This window comes from Populus alba, chromosome 18, assembly GCF_005239225.2.
Source record: "Populus alba chromosome 18, ASM523922v2, whole genome shotgun sequence".
Lineage (NCBI taxonomy): Eukaryota > Viridiplantae > Streptophyta > Magnoliopsida > Malpighiales > Salicaceae > Populus > Populus alba.
Genome location: NC_133301.1, coordinates 7,106,670 through 7,133,563, shown reverse-complemented (window position 1 = coordinate 7,133,563; position 26,894 = coordinate 7,106,670). Strand labels below are relative to the sequence as shown.

The 26,894-nt window shown below is 30.9% G+C and overlaps 1 protein-coding gene across 1 annotated transcript; it reads right to left on the bottom strand.

Annotated features, from left to right (window-relative positions):
• Window positions 1-19,504: 19,504 nt before the first annotated feature.
• On the bottom strand, window positions 19,505-21,491 carry LOC118062677 (uncharacterized). The gene is made up of 3 exons (XM_035076513.2): window positions 21,139-21,491; window positions 20,622-20,786; window positions 19,505-20,236 (listed from the first exon to the last, which is right to left on the bottom strand). The coding sequence occupies exons 1-3, from the start codon at window positions 21,397-21,399 to the stop codon at window positions 19,883-19,885; spliced, it is 780 nt and encodes a 259-aa protein (XP_034932404.1). The 5' UTR covers window positions 21,400-21,491; the 3' UTR covers window positions 19,505-19,882.
• Window positions 21,492-26,894: the final 5,403 nt, after the last annotated feature.

Genomic DNA, 26,894 nt, shown 5'->3' with positions numbered 1-26,894 from the left:
AACTACCAAATCCTATCTTATATAGATAGGGGTAGTGGTTTGAAAAATCAACATAATATTTTTAGTCAAAGTAAACATGTCAAAAAGTAAACCTATTTCCTTCCTGCGACGCTGCTGCTGTCTGCTAGCCAAAGTACGGCTTTGGAGGGTGGGAGGGATAATGCTAGGGACTTTCAAGGAAGTTATGGAGAAAGGTTGAAGCAATCAACCAGGCATATATATATATATGTCTGATTAATTTATTTAGTTGTTAAGTTCTTTCGGGTTGGAAAAGACAAGAGGACAAATCCCTAATGTAAAGGCTAATCAGAAATATTGTATATATAATATCGAATTCTTCTATTAAATCCTCTCTTTCATTTCATGTAAATGCTATGAATAATTTACCAAATTATAACTTTAATCTTTATTTCAAATCAGTTAATTTTTTATTTGAAATTATTAATCTTATGATATAGCAGAAGTAGAAAATTAAAAAAATATATATTTCTAAAAAATGTGTGTACACATATGAAAGCTAATTTAAGAATAATTGTGAAGTTAATATAAAAACAAAGTTTTACCAATAACTGTATATTGATATTTTTTTTAATTTGAATGAAATTCAACTTTTCAAAGTTTAGTACTCGTTGTTGACTTTACTTCCATACTTGCGCAAAGTTTCTACAGAAAAGCACGTAAGATGTTAGTCAAGTGCACATTAGAAAACACTGTCCAGGCATGCATCCATGCATAATAATATACCATTAATGTTTTCTACTCGAGAATAAGAAATGAAGTAAAAATAAAAATGCAGGGACACGGTGGCAACATCCCAATAATAGAGAAGTCCACATGCCTCATCATTGGACATTCATTGCAGTTACTGACTTTCAGCCTGCTTTCCGTGCTAAGGATTTTGAAATTATTAAAAAAAAACACTAAAAATATCATCAATTTAATATTTTTTAAAAAGAAAAAAGCAATTTGAAGCACATGAAAACAGAAAGAATCTCACTCTCAAACACATAATTAATATAGAGATAGAGATTTCACCACCCTTTGGCTGATGGGCAATTTGAAGGAACAATTCGGACACTGAAAAATTTGTTAAGAGCATGTATAGTGAAGATTGGGAGAAATTAGAAAGACCACATATATTTTATAGAGTTTACTTACAATAACAATTACCCAGCTATAATAGAAATGACTCCTTATGAGACTTTTTATAATAGAAGGTGTCAAACGCCTATGTGCTGAGAGGAGGTTGGTGATAGAAAATTAATTAGGCTAGAGTTGGTGCAGATTATCATGAATAAGGTAAAAATCGTAAAAGATAGAATGAAAGTGTCCTAGAATAGACAAAAGAGTTATGTAGATAATAAAAATGAGGCCTCTAGAATTCAATGTTGGTGACAAAGTATTTTTAAAGGTTTCCCCATTGAAATATATGCTACGGTTTGGCATGAAGAGGAAGCTAGCACAAAAATATATTGGTCCCTTTAAAGTTATGAAAATAATTGGTCTTGTAGCATACAAATTGGCTTTACCCTCACAATTGGCCAAGATTCATGATGTGTTGGAGACGATATTTTTTAAGGTTGCCTCTTAAATTCAATGTCGAAGACAAAGTATTTTTGAAGGTTTCCCATTTTAAACATAAGTTACGGTTTGGCATAAAGGGGAAGCTAACACCAAGGTATCAGATCCTTTGAAGTTATAAAGAGGATTGGTCCTTAGCAAACAAATTAGCCTTACCCCCCGTAATTGGGCAAGATTGATGATGTGTTGGAAACAAATTATTTTTTAAAGGTTGCCTCTAGAATTCAATGTTGGAGATAAAGTATTTTTGAAAGTTACCCTTTAAAAATATATGCTACAGTTTGGCATGAAAGGAAAGCTAGCACCAACGTATACTAGAGCCTTTGAAGTTATGAAGAGGATTGGTCATATAGCATATAATTTAGCCTTGCCTTGCAATTAGCCAATATTCATTATGTGTTTCAAGTATTGCTGCTATAAAAGGCTGAAGTAGAATCATCCCAAGTATAATTGTAAGTTCCTCTGGAGATAGAGAAAGATTTATCCTTAGAAGTAAAACCTGTAAAAGTGTTGGATAAGAATGAAAATGAGTTTAAGAGGAAGAAGATTCTTATGATAAAAGTTTTATAGAGAAACTCCTAAATCAAAAAAGAGATTTGGGAAAGAGTATAAAAAATAAGAAAAAAGTATCCTGAATTATTTCTTTATGCAGGTAAGAGGTGTAATTTCAAGGATGAAATTCTTAAAGGTTGGGAGGATGTAAACCCCCAGTTAAAAATATTATAGTGCTAGTAAAGTATTGAAAAAATTTTAAATCACTAATAAATTGGAATAAAACACATACACACACATTAAAGTACTTGAAATGAAGTTTTATGGATTAAAACTTCAAAGTAAGGTAAGCTATAAAAATAGATTGAGATGGGATGTCTGGGTAAATGAAAAACTACCTAAATTAAAGTTTAATGGCAATATTGTAAATATCAATGATAAGGGTATATAAATAGCTTTTTTGGCTTCTCAAGAAAGCCAAGAGTTGCTGATTAAATGAGAAGGAACGAGCCAATAATTTCTTGATTTCTTTTTTTTATTATTTTCTCTCATTAAAACACTAAGAAAGGGAGATTTAAGTATTTAGAGAAGCTTTTAAGGATTTAGGAAGATATTTTAAGCTTTTAGGAAGGATTAAAAACTACAAAACTAAGGTTTAGAGTTTGATATAAGTAGTGAGGGTGAGGAAGAACAAAGGGAATCCTTGTTTTAGTGTTATTTGAAAGAACAAAACACTTTTACCTTGATTGATTATAGTTTTGTTACAATTTGAGAAGTGGGTCATTTTAATTTCATGATGAAAGTTTGGATCATGTATGTTATGATTATGTATTGTTGTTTCTATGTTCTTAGATATGAATAATAGATGAGTTAAGTGATAATTGAAAGAAAAATTAAAAAAAAAATGATTGTGCATGTGTAAATGAGAACTTGGACTTGTTGGATCAATTGACTTATAATTTATGATAAGAAAGAATTTAATTAATGGTTAGTAAATTAATTTCTAAAATCCAAGAAAAAGAACATACCCTTTTATTATTGGAAGGTTTTGGCCTATGGTCAGCAAGGGATTTTACTTCCTTTTTTTTTTTAATGAAATTTTCATGAATTTTGGTTGGAATTATGTTCATTATATGAAAAATGAGTGAGTAATGTATCAACCATAGAAAATTGAGAAAATTTCATACTTTATCTATAGAAGCACAATTCGGCCATTTGCCTAATAAAGAGGGGATATAAGTGGTTGATTGAATTGACATAGAAATTGTATCCAATTGTGTTAAATAAAATAAGTGAAGAGTGAATAAGAATAGAATTGCATGAAAAAGTGTAAGAAAAACTCATATTTTCCTTTATGAAAAATTTAGCCTATGATATTTTGAAAGAAATGAATTAAGTTGTTTAAATTGATAGGATATTTATGATTAAATGTATTAATAACCAAAAGGATGAGGAAAGTGAAGGAAAAATTTGAACACCAAAATATAGTACCATTATAAACCAAGCTCGCCCAAAAATTTAGCAAATGAGAAAGAGTCAAATACTCCTTGATTTCTTGTTAAATAAGTTAGTATGGATGTAAAAGGAAAAAGTGTGTGTGTGTGTGATAGGAACTTTTAAAAAGATTGGATTTTTTTTTTGGAATAAGTTTCCAATGATGTCCATATTGTGATGATGTTTGGATTTCTATGGTAACAAAAAAGGCTGCAAGTTCAAAACAACAGTAAAGGACTATATCGAGAGCTCAAGCACTAGATAGGTGTTTGCTCTTCCATCGTTTAAGTTCTTAAAATTTCATGTTAAATAACTGATTTTTTTTTTATATGTATTGCTTATATGTGTATGTGCACGCGCACGCGCGTGTGTTAATTGTAGCATGAGTAACGAAAAATAAAGTTTCAAAATTAAAAAGTATCATGAGTGGTGCTAGAGGCATCAATTTATCTGAGGACCAGGAGTTTAAAATTGACTAGGATCCTAAGTGGTACTATAGGCGTCAGTGTACCGAGAGTTTAAAATTGACTGACTTACATGAATTTAAAATTGACTTGTACTCTAGGTGGTATTAGAGGCATCAGTGTGACTTGTGACTGAGAATCTAAGTTGACTAGTACCCTTAAAGGTACTAAAGATGTTAGTTTATTTGATGATCGTGACTTTATTTGATTGATTTGTCTTAAGGAGATCAGAAGCATCAAAGCGATAAATATCCAGGATGATGTGTTGGGCTAAATGACTTTAATGATATTAGAGAAATTAATAGTATTGTTAGTTGGGATATTAATGGATTAATCAAATTATTTAAGAGTTGGTTAACGATGTGTGTTATTTAATAAATATTGTTCCAACTAGATATATTAATTGTTAGATAGTGTTTCTTATCTAAATTAATTTGACTACAAAATCCTTACAAGTTCGAGCTGAGCAATAAACTAATTATTGTTACTTGGGGTGGTACTCTTTAATGTTGTATCTAGAAATATCATAACTTCTTATGTAATGTAATTTTGATAAGGTCTTTTAATATGTAATTAAATTTAATGTTAAAAATGTACTTGTTAACTTAAATCCTCTAGTTTTTTTTTTTTAAAATATTAATGTATAATATTATTATTTTTATACTATAAATAAGAATGTATGGGATTTAATTTACAATTCTTTAATACCTTGTTTATGTTGATTTTTATAAGATAAATATGTGATGATTATTATGTGGAATGTTAAATAGGATGTCGAAAGGATAAATATAGTTTATGATTGATTTTAATATGGGAATAATTTAGGATATTAGATGTTAAGTTAAATTGTGATTTGTATAGATTATTAATGATGTCAACACTTGAAAATGTTAAAATTTAAGGGAAATTATATGGAAATTTTAATAGAGAAACCATATTAAAAAAAAAAATCTTTGGTTTTACATTTACCTATAACCTTGAATATGTTAAATAATGTTTTAAATGTTGAGGACATTACAACAACCCTAAAGTTGGTCATTCATGGAATGGAAAAACCCTAAGATAACAAACATGAGGCTTTTTGGGTTTCACAACCACAACTTGTTCTTAAAAGGCCTTGATTTTCTATCTCTATGAACTTCATAGAGGGTCTTTCTATCTCAAACATGTATTTTGTTATTCTAGTAGTGATAGACATATTGTCCAAATATAAACATTTTATAGTCATGGTTCATCCTTACACAATAATTCAAGTAGCACAAGTATTTGCACATTATGTTTTCAAGTTATATGGACTATCAGAAAATATTATCATAAATAGAGATCCTACTTTTACAAGTAAATTTTGAACGAATAGCACAAGTGATTGTGCTTACCTCAAACTCTAGCCATACCTCTAATCCAGCATTCATCAAGTAAAGAAACAAAAGTTAGCTTACAAGTATAACAACCCATTCAAAGTAATTAAAAGAGTTGGACGAGTAGCTTACTAGCTTAAGCTTCTAGAGGAAAGAAGGTCCATTCCATGTTTTATGTCTCTTTTTTGAAAAAAAAAATATATGGGTAAGGACATGACTTTAAAGCCTAAACTCCTACCATTTAGGCTAAAAGGAACTCCACAGCCTGAACTAGTGAAGATCTTGAATAATCAATAGTAAAATATTAAAAGAAGAGCCAATAAAGAGTTGTTAGTTCAATGGGAAAGGCAAATTCTAGAGGATACTACATGAGTAGAGAACAATGGTTAAAGAACATTCATCCTCATCTTAAGGGAAAGGTCTTTTGAGGGGGATGGAGTTGTAACAGGCTTAGGGAAATTGAAGGTGTTGGTTAATTTCATGACATCATTTCTTCTTCTAATAACAAAGAATTAGGATTATTGTTGCCTTTTAAAGAAATTTGATACATGTGGAGAGAAGATGGAAAGTGAATGGTCAAGATGTCACCTCGAGATTGATACCAAAAACATGGACGACTGATAGTTAGTATTATAAGTAATGGTGAAACTGATGAAAAATAGATGGTTAATGTTCAAAAATCCTATATGGTAAGCATGTGGATCCAAATATTTTTGCAAGCTAAAATAACAGTGTTTGAACCAACAAAGAATTACTCTTTAACAAATCAAGGACTTTAAATCTGACTCAATAACCAAGATTAGTCTTTTGAATTCAAATAAAAAGTTAGCAATTTCCATTATAAATAATTTTAAAAGATTTAAGAAAGGTAGGCAATGGATTATTTCTAAACTTTTAGTTTAGACCTTGAAGACCCCTACCTTGAATTTGCCAAAAAAAAAAAAAAAAGTGGCTTGTTCATCTGTAGATGTATAACTAGATATTTGACCTGTGTTGCGTCGCAGGTTGAATATTTTTTTTTCAATATAAAAAATTGAATATGCAGGCTTCTCCAACGTTTTTTTAACATAAAAAAAAAAAGCATAATTGTAAAAAAAAAAAATTATGCATGCATCTAATAAAATAAATTGAGAATAATTTGTGTTAATAAATGAAAAAAAATCATTAATAATAACGAAATATAAAATTTTAAAAAAATCAAGAAATAGATGTAGATCAAGATATTTGACCTTACAATACGGACCATTTACCCGGTTATGTTTAATGACTTTATTTATCAAAATTATTTTTTTATTAAATCAAATGATAATAAAAATAGCGAAACACAAGAAATTGATTGAATGAAATCAAATGGAAAAAAAAATTATGTAAGGTTACACATATAATAAATATTATCCAAAAAATAAATTTCATTTATAGAAAATCATAAAAAAATTATAGATGAATTAAAATAATATTTTCAAAAAATTAATTACATAAAAATAATGAAAAAAACAACTACTATTTAAAAAATGTTAATTAAACAAAACAAAAAACAAATAAAAAAAACTAACGGAGTCCAATCTCCAATTAAATAAATGTTGAAAAGGTTAGCTTAAAAGAAAATGGACTAAATTTAAAGGAAAAACAAAATGAAGGGATTCTTTGAGAATTTGCAAGGTTAGGCACAAAAATTAAAAAAGGAGAGAAAAGAAGAAGAAAAGATTGCTTATGCCTAATTAGAGTTTCGTTCATGACATGCACCGCTTAGAAATGAAGGGCCGACGGGAAGATTTAAATGCCGCTCTTAAAATCTGTGTTTGGCCATAGAGCAACACTACACACGCTACCCAAATAAAATGACCATCACCCAAGGACTAATACGTGCAATGCACATATCAACCGCTTTTTTTCTAATAATATTTATATCTAAAATTACAAAATTACTCATCTCTCACCATGATAATAACACAAAAAAAACCCGAAGAAAAATACAAAAATACCTATGGATTTAAGTTAAAGAAAAATATATTTTTAAAGATATTTAAGTTATTTAGTATGTTTCAAAATGAAAAATATAAAAACACTGTTGTATGTCAGGTTTAAAAGTTTTTGAATCTAAGGGTATAATAATTATTTTTATGGAATGTAAAAATAAAAATACTTAATTGTTTCATTTGAATTTGGCAATGAACAATTAATCTTTGCGGAACAAAATTATCCCATGTAGCTAGTTTTGAGATTTAATTTGTGAATGATAAAATAAGTAAGTATTCATGGTGATTGCTACAGTAAAACATCCAAAACTTTTAAAGTTTTGTTAATATAAATTTAGGATCGTCGTGGCTACAATTAAGTAGAGTTGAATTTTTATGTGTAAGTATGTTTTCATGAAATTTTTACCAGCCCCATCCACTTCATTCGTAATATAACAAAACTATATTGTATAATTGAATTCAGTAATATACTTGTTATTTCTATGACCACAGACAAGGTCTACCTGTTAAACATAAATTAGTGGGGGGTTAAGTGAAAACAAGTAGTTTACTGGTCAGCTACTTTTATTTTATTATTTATGTGTTTGGGAACGCGGTGGAAACCGCGTTCCAACAAATTTGAATTTTTTTTTGTTAAAATTTAATGCAGTTTATATTTTTTGGAATCGTTTTGATGTGTTGATATCAAAAATAATTTTTTAAAAAATATAAAAAATATCATTAACATATTTTAACATGAAAAATTATTTAAAAAATACCTGCTATACACAGCCAAACACGTTTTTAGCCATGAATGACAGCAATGGGAGGTCGATCAATCCCATCGAACAAGTTGGCGCCCTGGAAAACATGACGTCCAAAACCGCATTTGAATTCAATAATACGTACAGTATATTCAAGGACAAATTTGAATTGTGCTGCAAAGGTAGGAACTGTTTAGCACAGCGGTTGCATCACTATCTTGTTAGTTTTTAAAATTAATTAATTTATTATTTCTATATTAATATTAAAAAATAAAAAAAGTAAATCATTTTAACACCCAGAAGCAATTCAACAAAAGTGTTATTTCCTCCCATTCAAGTCTAGCTTGTTTTTCCTGCAATTGATACAATCTTGATCAGCTTTGACTACAACTAAAACTAGAAAATTAGACGAGCTTTCCAAAACGATCAAATTCCAGGCATCAAGAAATGGACTTGTTCATCCGTCGTGTATTTTATTTTTATTATTTTTTTCCAAACCAACCATTGGTTATGAATACAAGCGTAGGCAACTCCCATCAAACAGTCAATTAAGGTGGCTAGGGATCTCTCACATGGAAATGGACACTTTTATGCCAAAACCAAATGCCTGCCAACAGGAAAACCACTTTCAGAGAAAATTGACTCGAGCCAGAGTGGTTATAGCTCGTTCTGACTAGGGAAAATAATCTCGTCCTGCCAAATAAGACCAAGTATTATGGGACTGGATAGCGACTCTAATTCGCTGTGACCTCCTGGCGACTAGTGAGAAGGTGTTATTAATTACAACATTGTTAATCCAGATTAATGAGCAGTCACAGGATAAAGAAAAACATTTGGTGACAATACTTTTACTCTCTGCTTTTTTTCTTTTCACATTTGGTCAAATATCTGATAATGATACCTCCTCCATCATTCCCCCAATGCTCTACAAGCGCACGACCAAAATGAGAGAGGTGTAGCAGGCCTTCAAGAACAAAGGTGGTATTGGAACATGTAATATATTTGAAGTTTGTCTCCGATAGCCGAAAAAGGGATTAAAATTTCCAGAAATCACAAGTGCATTAGTTTTTGTGATTTGCCAGAAAGTTCAGGAGAATTAAAAAAACAAAAAAAAGAAACTATCACATTGCCATCTTTAAAAGAAAGAAAGAGAAAGAAAGAAAGAAAAGGAAAGGAAAGGGAAAGGTTTGCTTCCAAGCCCAGGAGAAAAATCAAATTTCTTTCTCATCTTCTCTAATGAGACGTAATAATCATTAAAATTTTAACCAAATATTTGCCACATCACATTGCAAGAAGAAAGAAACTCATATCGTAGTAGCTCCTTAAGCATGAAATCCCAAACTGCTTGTAAACCTGAAATCCCAAAATGCTTATCAAAGTTTCAAACTGATAAGTACTGACACTAAAATTCTGAATAAAGAGCTGTCAATTTTTTGGCAAATTCAGAGCAGGTTACACTATGTTTGACATGCATTTCCTATCAGGAGAGGCGTGTGATGGTCAATTGGTCAAGCAACATGGTCCATTGAATAATATAAATTCAGGAAGCGGCAAATCTAAAATCTATTATACATTCAGAGATCCAGATGCAGCACTCACTCATACTGGAGATACGTAAAAAGTGTTACAGCAAGTGTCCTAAAGTTCACTCCCTGTACAGCCGTACATTAATAAATTTCTACATCCTATAGAAATAGTCAAGTCTAGAATAGCCAGAAAATGAGAGTTTCACAGGTATTTCATTGTTTCGCCCTCTTCCTTTTGACCGGACACTGCTGTCCATTGTTCTCTAATTTACATGCAATTCTTTATCTTTATCACAAGTATAATCACAACAACATTTTATAAAAACACCTTCGTTCACTTGGTTCATAACGATGTAATTTCATCAATCACATAACAAAATCAAGACAGCAACATAATATGGTTTCTGTTTCAGCTCTAGCACGCTTCTAGGGTTCAATGACAACACGATTCTGCACATAGTAACATTCCAACATATTTTCACATAATTTCTTTAATCTCATATGCAGAAGTCACATCATTAGCACAAGCATAAACTATGTTTTGGTTCCAGCATTATTTAAGACTCTAACAAGGTTAAAATCTATGCATTTCGTCATATTAATCTGTATTTTGTCCAGCCTTCACTATATTGGGCCCTCCCCTAAGTTCATGCATTCAAAATCGTTCATGTTTCTTGAGTAAAGGTCTGTGTATTTTTTCATTCATTCTTTTGTTCTACTTAGGTCTGTTCATTTAGTTGAAATTTCTTGAGTTAAGGTGCAAGAACACTATCCCTTTTATTTTTGAGTTTTTTTCCCCTTCTCTTTTGTCTGAAATCTAGGGTGACGACCAACCAAGGGAAGGATATTGGTCTTGCCTCACATTTTTAGACAGTCCTAGTGTAAGGTTTGGTGGTTTCTTCTTTTTCTGTTCGATTTTCTTCCTCCCTTCTTCTGTTGTCCAATCAGCCTACTATACTCCCTCTCCTTCCAAGGTTTCAGTAATTAACCTAACTATCTAGCTCTCCTTTTACTCAAACATTCAATGAAGGGGACATGTAACTAGCTAGATTGTTTAGTTGGAAAAGAGAGAGGTCTGCTGCACCTTGCTGTGGCCGGTTTTGGGGAAGAGGAAAGGTCACCTCCTCTTCCTCTCTTACACTTATACATCTCTTAAATAAAAAAGGATGTTTGGGTGCTGGTTGTAACGACTTGACTTTTTCAAGGCCAAAATCAATGGAATTTTTTTTTAGGTCCGGTTTTGGATATCTTTCACTGTATCGATTATTCTATAGATTTATAATTGCATTCCATTCAATAACAAGACACAATCCACGTAGGATCATGTAAATCAACATTCTCATAAAACAGGTTTGCAATACACATGCCCATAATATTATATCTTCATACTTATAGGTTTATATTACATCATATTGACATACTTATAAATTCACATTCTTATTCTAGTCTCGTTATCATCACGAGTTCATACAAGAGTGCCGAATGGTAAGATATACAACTAGTACTTTCGTTATCCTAACCTCATGTAATTTCACAACATAACATTCTTATAAGAAGAATACCATATATGTATATTCATACACATCATATCTACATGTTTGCACATACACATCCATGTTCCATTTCAATTTTTTCGTTACAAGCCTTTACAAAAGAGGTCAAACGACTAATCGAGCGATTAACACCTTTATTTATACAAAACTCATATCACCCATAACATGTGAAAATATAGCTCTTTTCAAAATGTGTGAGCCGCAAAATGGATTTTCTCACGTGCCATGTTGGTATAATATCCATGTTATAGCACAAGATAATTTCTAGCATTATAGGCAATTTAAAAACATGATAAAGAATATTAATGTTACATTTCATTCATGGACCAAAATAGCATAATTCTTTCATTTCTTCTTTTGTAAGTACCACCCTTAATAATTCATCAATTACCGAAGCTAATCATTTATTTATCTTGGTCATCCATTTTTGATGCCATTAGCCGAAGCTAATTATTGTTCATCCCAGTCATCCATTTGGGATGCTATTAGCTAAAGCTAATCAGTTGTCAATCCCGATTATCCATTTCGGATGCCAATAGCTGATCCTGGCCATCCACTTTAGATGCCATTAGCTGAAGTTAGCCATTAGCCGAAGTTAATCATATATTCTAGAGGCGGTTTATGAAATCACTACAACATGGTAATATCCTTTGAATTGCTCATTCAAACGATTTATAACAATTTGACATTCACTGTAACATAATAGCAGACCCTTCGTGATACTTGTATAGAAATTCTATAATAGTTTAACATTCAGTAAACACGATAATAGATCCTTTTTAATACACAAAAAAATACTCCATAATAGTTTAGCATTCAATATAACACAACAATACACCCTACGTATTACTCATCCAACCATTCTTGGCAATTAATGTTCAATACAATACAACAATATATCTCTCGTAGTACTCATACAACTATTCGTGATAATTAACATTCAGTATAATACAACAGTAGATCTTTCATAATATCATACAACCATTCATGACAATTTCTTTCGATATAATACAACGTTAGATGATGCAACCATATTATTTGATATTTTACACACATTTACCTAGTGTTTTGCCTATGTTTTATACAAAAATGCCTTGATATTCTTTGTTTTATGTTTTAAAGGCACTTTTGGATGAAAGATTAAAAAAAAAGTAAATTGGAGAGAATTGACAGATTTGACCTCCAGTCGATGTTTTGTACAAAACTTGAGCTTTAGCGGTTGAAACGAAGTGATTCCAGTGGAATTAGAAAGCTAACATCCATACATTTCTATACATATAAGGAAAGAAAAATAAAAAGAGAAATATCATGGAAATCGCAGCCTTAAAAGTCAAATTTCGTATTCTGTCAATGTTGACCTTTGTCCATTTTGACTTGAATGTCTTGAGCTACAGAAGTCTATTGTCTTTGGTAAGTTGTATTTTAGAAAAGATTGTGGTGGAAGGAAATAAAAAGGAAAAGGAACTATGAAAATGAGTAGAGAATGTAGAGTTAGGTGAAGACATTGCGAGAATATCATATAGAAAAGCATTTAATATTGAAAAATGACTTTTTGATTAAATTATACATGCACGAAGCATTGCTATTCATTGTTTTCATCCATCTATAGTGTGTGTGTATAAAATGTCAATACATGTTATTTGAAAACACATTTCATCCCCTCTTTTGTCTAATGAAAAAAAATCATATCATAGCTTCGTATTAAAATAAACAATTGTTTATCCAATTTGTTTTTTATATATAAAAGATGATAACTTCATTAAGATCTCTTATAGCTAGAGAAAGAAACAACATAATAGATACTTCACAAACCAAACAAACTAAACAAAACAATAACCTATTAACCCATAAAACCATAACAAAAACCAAACTTTGAAATTAAAACAAACTAAAACCAAGGAAATAGATCTGCTTTTCTATGGACTTTGCTAAATGATTTGCGACATGATTCCTCTCTCTAAGAATATGAATAAAGTTTACAATAAAGAAGATACTACAAGAATTTGAAATGTCATTGAACTCACCTTGTAAGCATCATGGTCTCATGATATTGTGGCTATTAATCCATGTATTGGTGTAACATCCTAGAAATTTAAATCACAATTTTATGATAATTTATTTGTAATTACCAATTTTTTTAACAAATTTTTTTAACCAAACTTTTTAACAGAATCTCCTTTGTATTTTCAATACCAAGTTATCGACTCAATAATTTCTCAACTTGCAACATTAATCACAATGCATGTCCCATCATACAGGAATTTCATAACTCAATCATAATATTAACTTCCCATTTTTTTGGTAGAATTAATAGTTTGATATTCCATAAAACAATTATTTAAAGTTTTACTCCATTAAATACATCATTGTTTTTTAGAAAACAAATATGGTTAAATAGATATATAACAAGACTATAAACCAACTTCCTTGAATTACATCATTCATAATTAAATAAGTTAAACATTACAATTTTTAAACACAAAAGTATATTACAACAAAAGATTTAGTTACTAATTTTACACTTTACAACAATTAAAAATTTAAAATCATTTCATAAGGGAATGATTTCACAACTCACATATTCAACAAGACACTAGTTCTATTAACTAGTAACTAGTTTCAACATCTGTCAATTCAATAAGACACTAGTTCCATTAACTAGGAACTAGTTTCAACATCTGTCCATTCAACAAAACACTAATCTCATTAATTAGGGAATTAATCTCTACTAGGGGTGTTCACGGTCCGGTTCGGTTCGGTTTAGACCCAAAAAACCAACTGAACCGAATTACAGTATTCTTGTTAAAAATTAACCGAACCGGACAGGAAACCGGTTCAAACCGCACCGGTCTAGTCCGGTTAAATCTGGTTTTTTGAGGGAAAAATCTGGGAAAAATCTGGTTTAGTTGGTTTTTTGCCCACCTTAGAGTTTTTTTTTTTACTCTAATGACAACAGTGAATCTTGACCAAGAGAGCACCACACGTTACAAAGAAATGAAAGCGAGCACCTCTGGGCATGTATGGTTAGTAATTGACAACCTCAGCAAATGTTCGAAGTTTTTTGCAGCATGTTCAGCATTTGGAAGGACGTTTCCAGATGTCACTCAAGATTGGTCACCACATTTATTTCTTGACCAAGAACCAATGTGTTTTGGTCCCCATTCCATCATTACAAGGAAACCAAATGAAGCACAGCAGTAAATGAGCAAATCCCACCACCAAACTCACCGAATCGGTTCCCATTATAAATCCCACTCCGATAAAGGCAGCTTGGTTGATTTATGCAAAATTATTTCATCGACGAAGAAAAACTTGGTTGCCATTTCTCAGGTGGAGTTGAAGGTTCGTTCTTCTTGCCATGAAAACAAATGAAGAAGAACTGAAGGGGAAAAGGAAATGGTTAGAAACAAATGAAGGGGGCAAGGGACAAAGGCAGAGAGGATGAAAATTGAAGGGGAAAAGGAAGAAGAACTGGTCTGGTGTGGGCGACGGCTTCAAAAGTAAATTGTAATGTCATTTAGGTTTACTGTACTATTTATACTATTTTGTTTTTAACTTTATTTTGAGTGGACCGGTTCGGTTCACCGGTTTTAGTGGCAAAACCGAAACCGAACCGAACCGGAAATATTTCTGGTTTTAGCAATCGGTTTTTCATCTCGGTTCGGTTTTTCCGGTTAATTTTCCATCGGTTTTCTCGGTTTTTTCAGTTACTCGGTTTTTTTGAACACCCCTAATCTCTACAATCCACATAATAATCAAGGCACTAATCCCATTAATTATGGATTGGTTTCTACAATTTGTCCAATAAACAAGGCATTAATTTCATTAATCTACCCAACAATCAGGATACTAATCTCATTAACTAGGGGCTAGTGTCTCAATTTTAGCTTTCATGATTTTCAATTTAAACTAAAATATAATTAAGGAATTGACTAACAATCATACAATTAAATAGCTTCTTTGATAGTGTTAGGCACCTACCTGATGTCTGCGCACGTGATGTGGTTCCCTGTTGCTGATTGGGCCTTATGGCCTCTCATATACCACAAAAATCAATAATCAATAATCAATAATCAATTATTTATCATAAGGGTCAATCTCATTTTCCATTTAAATTTTAATTTCTTACTTATTCATATTGTCTTTTTTTTTTAATTTATATTTTATATCAACATGGCTTAAGATTATTAACGTACCCATTCATTTAACCAAATTCAATATTCTTACTTAAGTTTGGCTGAATTCCTTATCCAAAAAGGAAATAAAATCCACCTTTGATTCTTTAATTTTTTTTCTATCTCTAAACCTTAAAATAATTTAACTGATTTTAGTAAACATGACCTTCTACATTAATAAAATCACATTTAAACCCTTCCTTTTTTAAGGTGGTTTTGACCGAAAAGAATTGCAAGAGTTCTTTCTCTTTTCTTTTGGAAATTCTCATTCCTTTACATCTATTATCAATCTTAAACACACAATTTCAAGCAATTTCAAACAATACATCAAATTCTCCAATTCCTGTTTTTTTTCCTCTATGAATATATCAATTACCCATTTATATTACATGCATACAAGAATTATTCAATCAAAATTTGCAACAATTTTATAATTAATACCATAAATCTCCGAGTTCACAAAAACAATTGAATTTCTTCTTAAAACACCAAATCATAACAATTAATTACTTAGATATGCTCTTTTATCTTAATCGGTGATGTTTCATGGAATGGATTCAAGAAAAATCCAAGTTCCCTCATTTTTTCTTTTCAAACCCTAGCTTTAGGATTTTTCTCTTCAAAACAACCCTCAAATACTTAATCACCTCTATTGTTTGCCTAATTATGATTTAATCCCTCCAATTACACTTTTTTTGGTAAATTTAACAAGAAAATAAGTAGAAAAAAACCAAACAACCCTCACCCTCTCTTTGTATAGAAAACTACTAGCCAAGAAGAAGAAAAGGGGGCATTTATAGTCAAATTTTTATTAATTACATGTTAACCACTCTTCTTTCTCATTTTTTTTCCCTTTTGCCTCACTACTTTTCCTTCTTATATTTATTGTACCATGACACTCTTTCATTTATTTAATTTCATCAATCTCTTTGTTATTTAAAGTTTATTTACTCCATTTAACTTATATATTATTTATGGATTAAATAAGATTTTTTTGGGATAGGTTTTTAACCGGGTTTTTGCAAATAGTTTTATATGAATCAGACTTTTTAATTAATTAAACATTATTTTTTATTTAAATGAAAAATGATTTTAAAAAATACCTAAGATATTGAGAAACAAAATAACTTTGAAGTTTTTCTTTTTTTGAGAAGAAATTTGAAGCTTTTGTAACTCTGCATTATAAATAAGAAAATGAATATATATATATATATATATATATATATATATATATATATATTAAATGAATGTGATCAGATATATTTTTTTTTTACTTACAAATACGTTTAATAACCAATAAGAGAAAGGCCTTGAGGCCCTCAAAGTTTTAACACAAAAGAAAATTTTCAACAAAAGAAAAGCCTACAAAACAGTACAAACACAAAGTAGAGGCTACCATGCGTATAACAAAAAGAAAATAAACTAATTTTGCGGCGGCATTGGAAATGGCATGCTGCGCTCTTCTCGGTGGTACGACGCAAGTCGATTTTGTCGCGACAATTGGGTTTCAATGGCTTTTTTTTCTCCTCTCATCGGGAGTTATTCTGGCCAGTCAAAATTAAAGAGGTATCATGTTTTGTTTTTTTTATTAAATTTAGTTGTTATTTATTAAATTTTTATTTATTTTATTATTGTTTTTTTTTTAATTTTTTCCATTGATATTTTATTTTATTTTTATAATAAATTTGGTCCTCATCCTTTTAATTATTATTTGATTTATTTTGAATTTTTTTATTTTTTTTTAATTTCATACCTCAATATTTTAGTAATTGAGAATTTTGCTTCAAGTTTTTCTCAGGTTTACCTTTCATAGGGTTAATTCTAACGAGTTTAAAAAATTAGCTTGAGTGTACTTCAATATATTTTTTGGTCATTTTTCAAAATTAAATTGTTTTAATTTTATTTTTCAATATTAGATCGGTTGAGAATTATGCATGGTTATTTTTTTTACCTTTTTTTTTATATCAGATAATCCTGATATCATGTCCTGGTTTGTTAGCTTGAAGGGTTGATTCGGGACTTTTTTTATGTTTTTTTTTTTAGTTTTTTCCTTTAACATGGATTGCTTGAAAATTAAGCTTCGTAATTTTATTAAATTTTATTTTTACTAGGTTGTCGCGGTCTCACAACCAAGTCGCAGACTCAGCAAGCTGATTCGAGTGTACTCAAGTCAGTTTTTTATTCTTTTTTTAATTTATTTTTTTTTAATTTCATTCTTTAACATTTGACTGCTTTATATTTTTTATATTTTTTTCTATGGGTTATCACGTTTTCATTTAATTATTTTTTGTTATCAAATAAGATCGTGGAGATCTTTTAAAATATTCATAGGATATATTTTTAATTTTTAAGTTGATCATTGTTAATTTTGTTTGGTTTGATTTATTTAATATTATTAGTTTTTAAATAATATTATTAAACTAATTAAATTTGAAACCAATCAAGTAAATTATCTAATTTTTGAGTATTTTTTTACTTTCTTAAAAATACTAGCATTAGCTGAATTTTTTTTTCTTTTTTTTACATTGAAAAAAATTTAACCAATATAACATGCAAACGTAGCGCAGGATACCAGCGACTAAGCTTTCAATATCAAAATAAACATTTCTCGTCGTAGGCTAATTTAGAGGGTGTTTGTCTACGCGGCTGCGGTTGCGTTTTATTTAAAACGCAATTCGCAGCCGTTTGGTAATAAAAAAAAATGATTTACTGTGCATGAGGGCCCACATGATTTTTGCGTTTAAAACGCTGTAAAGGAAAAGCTATGAAGACATGCTTTTCATGCACTGCAGGCTATAGAAAATAAGGAACAGTGCAATTCACTGCACTGTTTACGTGAACAGTGCAATTCACTTGCACTGTCAACATGGTTTTTTTATTATTATTAATTTTTTTTTAAAAAAAAAACTAGTTTAGAGAATTAAATTCATTCGCGATGTGAGCAATATTTTTTTCTCGAAAAACTAGTATAGAGTGAATTAAATTCACTTGAACAGTAATTGTCAGAGAACCATCTCAATCCAAAAACTTAAACTATTAGATGAGGTACCAAGATATGATTTATATTATTCTCTAACACACCCCCTCAAGTGAAAGCCTTTTGGGCTTGAAACTTGCACATGTCCACATTACATTGTGTTTGATTTTTATCAAATAAATGGGGATGGTAAGATTCAAACTCGTGACCACTTGGTCATCAAGGCTCTGATACCATATCAGAGAACCATCTCAACCAAAAAGCTTAAGCTATTAGGTGAGGTCCCAAGATATGATTTATATTTTTCTCTAACAGTAATATTAATTTTATATCTGATAATATTTTATCTAATTTTATTACATGCTCAAAAAATTATAAAAACTGTAGTTTTTATCGAATGAATTTTGTACGTAATGAAATTATAAATAGTTTAATGGAATAATAAAAAATATTTTATATAAAGTATTATTTTTTTCATAATATAATAGGAGTAATTAATTTTACAATATTTAAATTTAAAACCATCAATATTAATATATATTTTTTAAAATTATTTTATAACCTCAATTTCAAAAGCATTCTTAATCAAACACATTAAACTATTTTTTTTTCAACCTCAATTTCAACCACAGTTTTAACCAAACATCTATTTTTTCAAACCAATCTCAACTAAAAATACTTTTTATAAAATAACTTTTTTCAAAATCATAACCACAACAGCTACCGCAATACCAAACACATTCTTAGCCTCGTGGAACTAATAGCAGAAGGGAGCCAGCCTGCTGCTTGATTTTGGCCACCACTTATTTTCCTAGATTCTTTTCTAATGCACCCTATTTTGGTTATTGAATACCATGATTTTTTTCATAAATTCACGACCTCCAAAAATTGCTATTCTATAACATCGGCATGGTTACATCACTGGTAAAGAAAGAGCACAAAAATTGTTTGTCAAATACAGAGCACTCAAGTTGAGCATAGTTCCAGATCCTTAAATTTCATTTTCCTGACAATTCTTAGCTCTTCTCTAGCTGACGTGGACTCGGGTTTTTTTTTTTTTATATATATATATATCAAATGTGAGAAGCTTCAAATATTGGGACACTTGTTCAAGCAAAGTCAAATAATCAAATTGTAAGCCAGCCATAACTTGCACCTCCTCATCTCAGGAAATAAACAAACAATAATATTAAAGAGAGAGATGCTTCCCTTCAAGTTGAAAGATTGAAAACTATTCACCATATCAATTTCCTCCCTACAGAGCAGACTAGAGAATATGGGAAGTCTAGCCTAGTTCGTGTCCAGTCTACTTGGGAGAGCCATCTTGTCTGCCAAACATAAACCATGATGACCATATACAACACACAGGACGCATTTCCAATGATTCATTTGAAATCGCATGAAGCGAAATTCACAGCTTGTACATATGAAGGAAGCTCAGAAGATAGGCTACAGATTATATTTAACTGGAGGCTCGCATAACTTACAGTGAAAACCCCACAGCCTACAAGTAAGAACCAAATACTCCAATTGCTCATGGTCTTCACTGGCTGGATATAGGAGCCCCTTCTTCACAATTGGCTGGATCACATGTAGGTGATCTCTTTGTAAGAGACTTGGGCAAGTCCATCATGTCTTGTGTGCAACGCTGCTGAGGGTGTGACAATAGCACTGACATGTAACGGAGGAGGATTCGCACCCCCTGCCCAGTCTCATGAATGTAACCCTCATACTGGGAAACATGTTCGAGAGTATCAACAAGTGCATCATAAACCTCCTGGGGGCAGTTGTCAGGTCCAGGCTTGTCATGGAGGTACATCACATCCAATGTGAAGAGTTTCTGGCTAACAGGCCATTGATGTTGAGGTTGTACAGATGATCTGCAGTATATCAGAATCTACACACAACACAATACTTGTAAACCAGGTCAAATGGAGTTTGAAAGCACAATTTCTGGGCTCATAATTCAGTTAATACGAGGACAATGAATATTGAACAATTTTATAAAACCTCATACTAAATCACGACCTCAAGAATAACACCAAAACCCACAAAACCATTCTAAAAAGCTACTTGAAACTACACAAAGCAAGTGCCGATTAATTTCTCTCTCTCGTGTGCCAATTCTTTCTTCCAATACAATACAATCATATCCAAAGTGCATCAACCACATCATCTACAATGATCTCATAGAAGATCATCAACTAAACAATCTAACTGACATCCATGTTTAGCAACAATTGTTCACGTACACAGAATATCAAATTTAGAGTAGTACTCACCACTCTCAATATCCGATTTTGTGCATAGGATTTCTTTGCTTCATGAGCTGCTACACGAAATAATTGAGTAAGGTCTGGTGGACCAGATGATGAAGCCGAAGCTGCCGAAAGCCCCCTGAGAGCAGCAGCTGCAGACTCGACATCACTGCTGAACTCTTTCCGCAGCTACCATATACATAAAAAAAAAGCCACAACACCAAACTCTCTTATAAGTACCATAAAAACTTGGCCAAACAATTCGCCTTCTCCCAACCAAATAGGAAATATCAAGACCCTTTATTTTAATTGCATTAAATAGTTGAACAATGATATCCATCAAGAAAATGAGCTAAATTAACGAAGAATGCAACCCTAGAAATATAACTTACATTATAAAAGAAAAGGTCCTTTTTCCTTTTATCATGACACCACACAAGCAACCAAATTAAAAACTAGCAAGATAAACTCATATGAAAAATTCAATTTTTAGCGATTCAATGAATATGAAATTCTGAAGAGACAGAAAAGGAAAAGGTACCCAAGAAGCGGTTTTGGCGAGAGTGGAAAAAGCGAAGCGGTGATCAGGGTTGATAGAGAGCTTGGCGTTGATAAAGACAAGAATAGCTTGCTTGATTGAGTCCAGTCTAGTGAGGGGTTTGCCACCGGGTCCTGTGGATTTCATTTCCACAAGAGATTCTGGGCCGATGTCTATGCAAAACAAAATGTCTTCGTTGCTTATTCGATTTGGATTCAGACTGTATAATTTTTCTGCAGAGCTGTCTGCTTCTACCATCTCCATCTCTCGCTGTCTCTCCAGATTTTCTTGCTTTCGGGAACAACCGTGTGTATCCTCTCTGTGTTTCGGGAATGAGGAAGGAATAAAGATACACGTCGTTTACAAGTAAAAAAGCCGAAGAGCCCGTTTCATTTCAAGGGCCTAAAGCTCAAGTCCAACAATTGAGCAATGCAAGACAGCTGGCTAGTAGTAGGAATAGAAGTGAGCCTAAAAATAAAGCCCCCGATCGCAGAAAATATTTTTGTTACTTTTCACCGTTTTTTTTATACAAAACTAAGGTAACATTTAGGAACTTTTTTAAAAAAAAATTATCATAGTATTATAAAATTTTATATTGTATATAGATTTTTATTTGCACTCTTTATTCATTCATCATTTCCAAGCATATTTAAACTCTATATCTTCTTATAACATTTGGTTTTAATATTAGATTATAAATAGGAGCATGAAAATAATAACAAATACATTTACAAAATTATATGAAATAAAAATACTTTTCTTATTCCCCTAATATCTATTATTCTTATTTATTTTATTTACTCTTTATTGAGTATATTGTTTACTTCTAAATATATAATTTCAACACCACTGCTCTTCACTTTTGTGTTAAAACAAATAATCATATTTGATTTGTAAATAAAAAAATATAAAATATGTTTATCCACTTAAAAAAAAATTATAACCCTTCTAGTTATTTTAATGAATCATTTTTTTTGAAGTTCATAAAAAATTTATTCAATATTTGATTGAATGTTTATTCAATATTTATTATAATTTTTAAAACCAAATTCCTAGCACTTTTGATATTTTTCATGAAGTAACCATGACAAATCTTGCCAAACTTGAGTTTATGTCACTTGATATTACAAGAATTATTTATCATGGGTTCTTGATGCTGACATTCATTTGGATTTCATGGATCTTAGAGACATTATTGAAGATGACAATGAAGCATTTAATCAAAATAATAAAAAGACCATGCTTTTCTCACGACATTATCTTTACGAGGAGTTGAAAATTGAGTATCTCACAATCAAAGATTCCCTTTTTCTTTGACAAAATTTGAACGAAATAAATGATCATCAAATGATAGTTATTCTACTAAAAGCTCGTTAAGATTGGATACATTTACGATTGTAGGATTTTAAATCCGTAAATGAATATAATTCTACAATGTTTAATATCAGTTATAAATTGAAATTATATGGAGATAATATAACTGATTAAGATATGTTAAAAAAAAAAATATCTACTTTTCAAGCCTAGAATGTGCTCTTGCAACAACAATATAGAAAATGATGTTTTAAGAAATACTCTTAACAACATTCATATCTCATTGTGATTGAACAAAATAATTAGATTTTGATGAACAATCATGTATCACGATAGACTAGTTCAACTCCATTCTTCGAAGTGAATGCTATGAGATATAATAATATGTATGATTATGGTTGTGTGACATGACTAAAAGATTGATGTCTTCTCCCAAGTGCAGGAGTGTTGAAATAATAAATAACCCGACAAGACCGGGATCGAACCACAGGGAGGTTAATTGTATAAATTATAAATAACAATAATACAACAATAACAACAATAATAGTAATAATAATAGTAATAGTAATAGTAATGAAGAAGAAGAAGAAGTTGATGAGAATTTTGAAATGGAAGATCAATGTGAGAATTAAACAATGATAAAAACAAGTGTCAAGGTTAGATGATCCATTAATGGTATTTCAAACAAGAATAGTATAAACTCTTATTACTCAACTAGAAACCACACATAGAGGAGGTTCTAATTGGATTATAAATTGTTAACATGATTACATTAGTTATCTTATTCGAATAATGCTATTACTTATAAATATTGTCAGGTATTCATGATTATAACTTATGTTAAAAACAAATCAAGTTCCTTTCATAGCACAGGTATAGGTTATACCATACGGTTGGATTATGAAAGTGCCAAGCATTTGTTATACCAAGTGTTATACAACACAAATCTGGATTAACCATTTAACAAGCAAAGTATTAAGAGTGAAAAAGATAACAAATACAAAACATGTTAGTATCAAACATTAAAGTCCATGTTAAGTTTACATTATACTTATTCTTACACCATTAGTGTAACCTTTTCACCTTGACATAATACTTAGCTAAACATAATGAAAGAGAGAAACATAAATAAACAAGATAAGAACATAAATAAGATACAAGTTAACTAAGTAAAGTAATGCGAATCTCGTGATCACGTGGTCATGCAACCCACAATCAAGATTGAGATCTGATCCCGGAAAGCCGCAATAGGTTTGATATAAGTGTGACACAATGAAAACCTACCCTAAGGCACCGACACTATTAGAATGAGTAGAATGACGCCACAAAGCCAGTTAATCTTTGATAAGTCAAATTCAGTCTATTCAATAACTGAAGAATGCAAGAATCATTCTCACACGTTAAAAATGAAAAATTCAGAAGTAATAATCATCAAAACTGTCAAAATTTTAGTTTACATGAGTTTAAATAGTTCTTGAAAGTTAACCCTAATGGACCCCTTATGTGAACTTATATGAGGTCCCCTCAAAACTGACCCAAAACCCTAAACTGAAAAGCCCATAACTTAATCCAAACAAACCTTGGATCCTTGATGAAAACAAAGTATTAATTAAGCCCAAACAAGTCTTGGGCTGTAGCTAACAAAATAAAATAAAACCCCTAATATTAAATCCATGTTCTGCTATGAGAAGAAGAGAATGAAGTAAAATATTATAGAACTAATTTAAGGCATATTTATAACCTTCCATGTAGCCCCTTAATCCTAGAAACAAAAGGAAAATGTAGCCACCCGTGTTGTTTTCAAGTTGTAGTAGGATTCTTTTGTTTCCTTTGTTGTCCTCACTTCATGGCCCAAATAAGGTTAAATTGGATCCCTCTTGCACATGGATAAGATGTACTAGGGTCTCCTCTTGATACTTTAATGGACCTTTCAATTCTGACTTGGTTGAAACCTTTAAAACCAATGCATTCAATGCCTCTTTCAATGTCTTTCTCTTGGATCGAGTCATTGGACCATTTGGAACATGTAATGGGTCCTTGCTAGTGTTTATGGGCTGGTCCACATCATAAAGGAAAGGAAATGAAAAGCATAAACAAGATATTAATGAAAGCAAAACTTAAGCATTACAAAAATATAAAGAGATAAATAAAGAGCATGAGCTTGATATGAACAACCAAGCTCTTAAATGCATGTCAAATGCCTCATTTTATAGGTCAAAATTTGAAACTATTGATTTGATGATTAATTGTTGAGTGGGTGGCCAAATCTTGACTTAGTGAAAATTCTTATCTTCTTGTCTAAACAAAACGTCATTGTAACATCATAAGTGGAACCAACTGTACGCATGAAAGTTCTAGGAAATTATCTTATCTTTCCAGGAAAAAAAAATTGAGGTCATTTGGACTTCTAGAACTCGAGATATGAGCTGAACACTGAACAATATCTGGGCTGTAGGACAAATTTGAACTTCTTCGTTGTTGCTATAATTTGGACTTGAAAACGACCTCTTTAAATCTTGGACTCCACATGAAAGTTGTAGGCCTTTGTTTTACCTTTTCATCCATATAAAACAGACCTAAATCCGAGATCTACAGCTCCAGATATGACCTAATTACCAAATAGTTTTCCAGTTGGACTGCACCAACATCTCTTTTCTAAGTTTGGCCCTCTCTTTGTCCTTTCAATTTCAGTAGTTAAACTCATCAATCAATCCTTTGATTTATGTGATAAGCCTGCATTTAAGATGAATACTTACCATAAATTAAAAGTATCTTATATTATTAGATATGTTATTATAAAACATGCTTTAGTTAAGGAGTTATTGATACTTCAAGTGGAAAATGATGATATAAAACCTTGATAAAAATGTACTTTTAAGTACTAATCACACCCCCCAATCAACTTATTACTAGTTCCTAGTAATCAAAGCGTTAAAATAGAAAAACAATTTGCAAATTCCACAAAGCAAGACATTCATCATTCAACTTCCATTAATCTATCCCGATAAACAAACTCTCATTAAATTCATATATCTACTCAATACCTCTTAAACAAGATATTAGTAAACCTTTTTTTTGTGCTCAAAATATTAACATATAGTTATGGGGCTTTACTTGGAAGAAAATAAAATTTTTGTTCTAATGTTTAAAGTTAACTTCCTTGGGTTGAGATTATTATCTTTTTTTTTTAATATATACGAATAACTTAAAATACAATGTATCTTTAACCCATGTAACGAGCTTTTGGCTAATTACTCCTAGACCAGTTGGTCTTAGGGCATTAGGTGATGAGACACCCATACAAGCTTAATAACTCGGGTTGCAGATACTGATACGTAGATAGTGCAATGTTTGATTCCCTTAAGCTTTTGTCCTCAACCTATGTAAGAAGCGTTGAGCTAATAGCTCTCAAGTCAGTTGACTTTAGGGTATTAGGTGTTAAAACACCCCTTCAGGCTTAATTGTTTAAGTTAGGGAGGCTACGAAACCAAACTTATCTATGTTTTTATTATCATCATTTTTTTTTTGTTTTGTTTGTTTTTGTTTTTGCAAATTATATACTATCCCTTTCCCTTAGTTGTTACCTTTAACAAAAGAACATAAATAATGTAATAATCCAATATGTAACTCACAATCATATGTTAAAGTATGTGTGTGAAAATAAAGGTTTAAGAATACTTGTTAAATGAGTATATGAGCAGAATTAAGTGATAACAATATGAGAGTTTGTAAACTTGAATATTTCAAGAAGTATTCTGATAGACTTTGTTAAGAATGTTTACTAAGATGCATCTCAAAAGTCAAAAGAACTCTTTTACTCTGCCATCCTAGTAACAACAGTTTTGCAAATGGTTTATGAAATAGAAAACACAGTTAATTACTTTTTTTTTGAAAATATCAACCACTACCCTTTCCCCCCAACCAAAATGAGACATTGTCCTCAATGTCCTAAGGTAGAAAGATAGAGAATAGAAGACATCGCCTGAAACAATGAACACTGATAATCCTAAAACACACTTAAATAAATATAAGAAATAACAAAAAAAAATAATATGCTATTAATAAAACCAAAAGACACAAGGTTTCACAAATGAAGGCTTAAATCCAATCTAAGCTTTTTATGGCTTTCCGTAATTGATCAATTTATGCGACTCATGGAGGGATCAATTACAGGGATGAAATATTGTAATTGGTCAATCAATTATTTAACAGTAGTAGTAGAGATTATGATTTATCATGCCAAAGATGTTAGAAATTGCTGTTCCACAACTTGGTCAAGAAAAGACATCAAATTATCATAAAAACCATTAACATTTAATAGACTTATGGGTTTATGATGAATGTGCAGTTGAGCTCAAGAGGAAATATGAAAGATCTCTTCCAATATGCCCAGACCACTTGGTAACATAATAAAAGCATCAGTATGGTTGAACATTGCATTCATT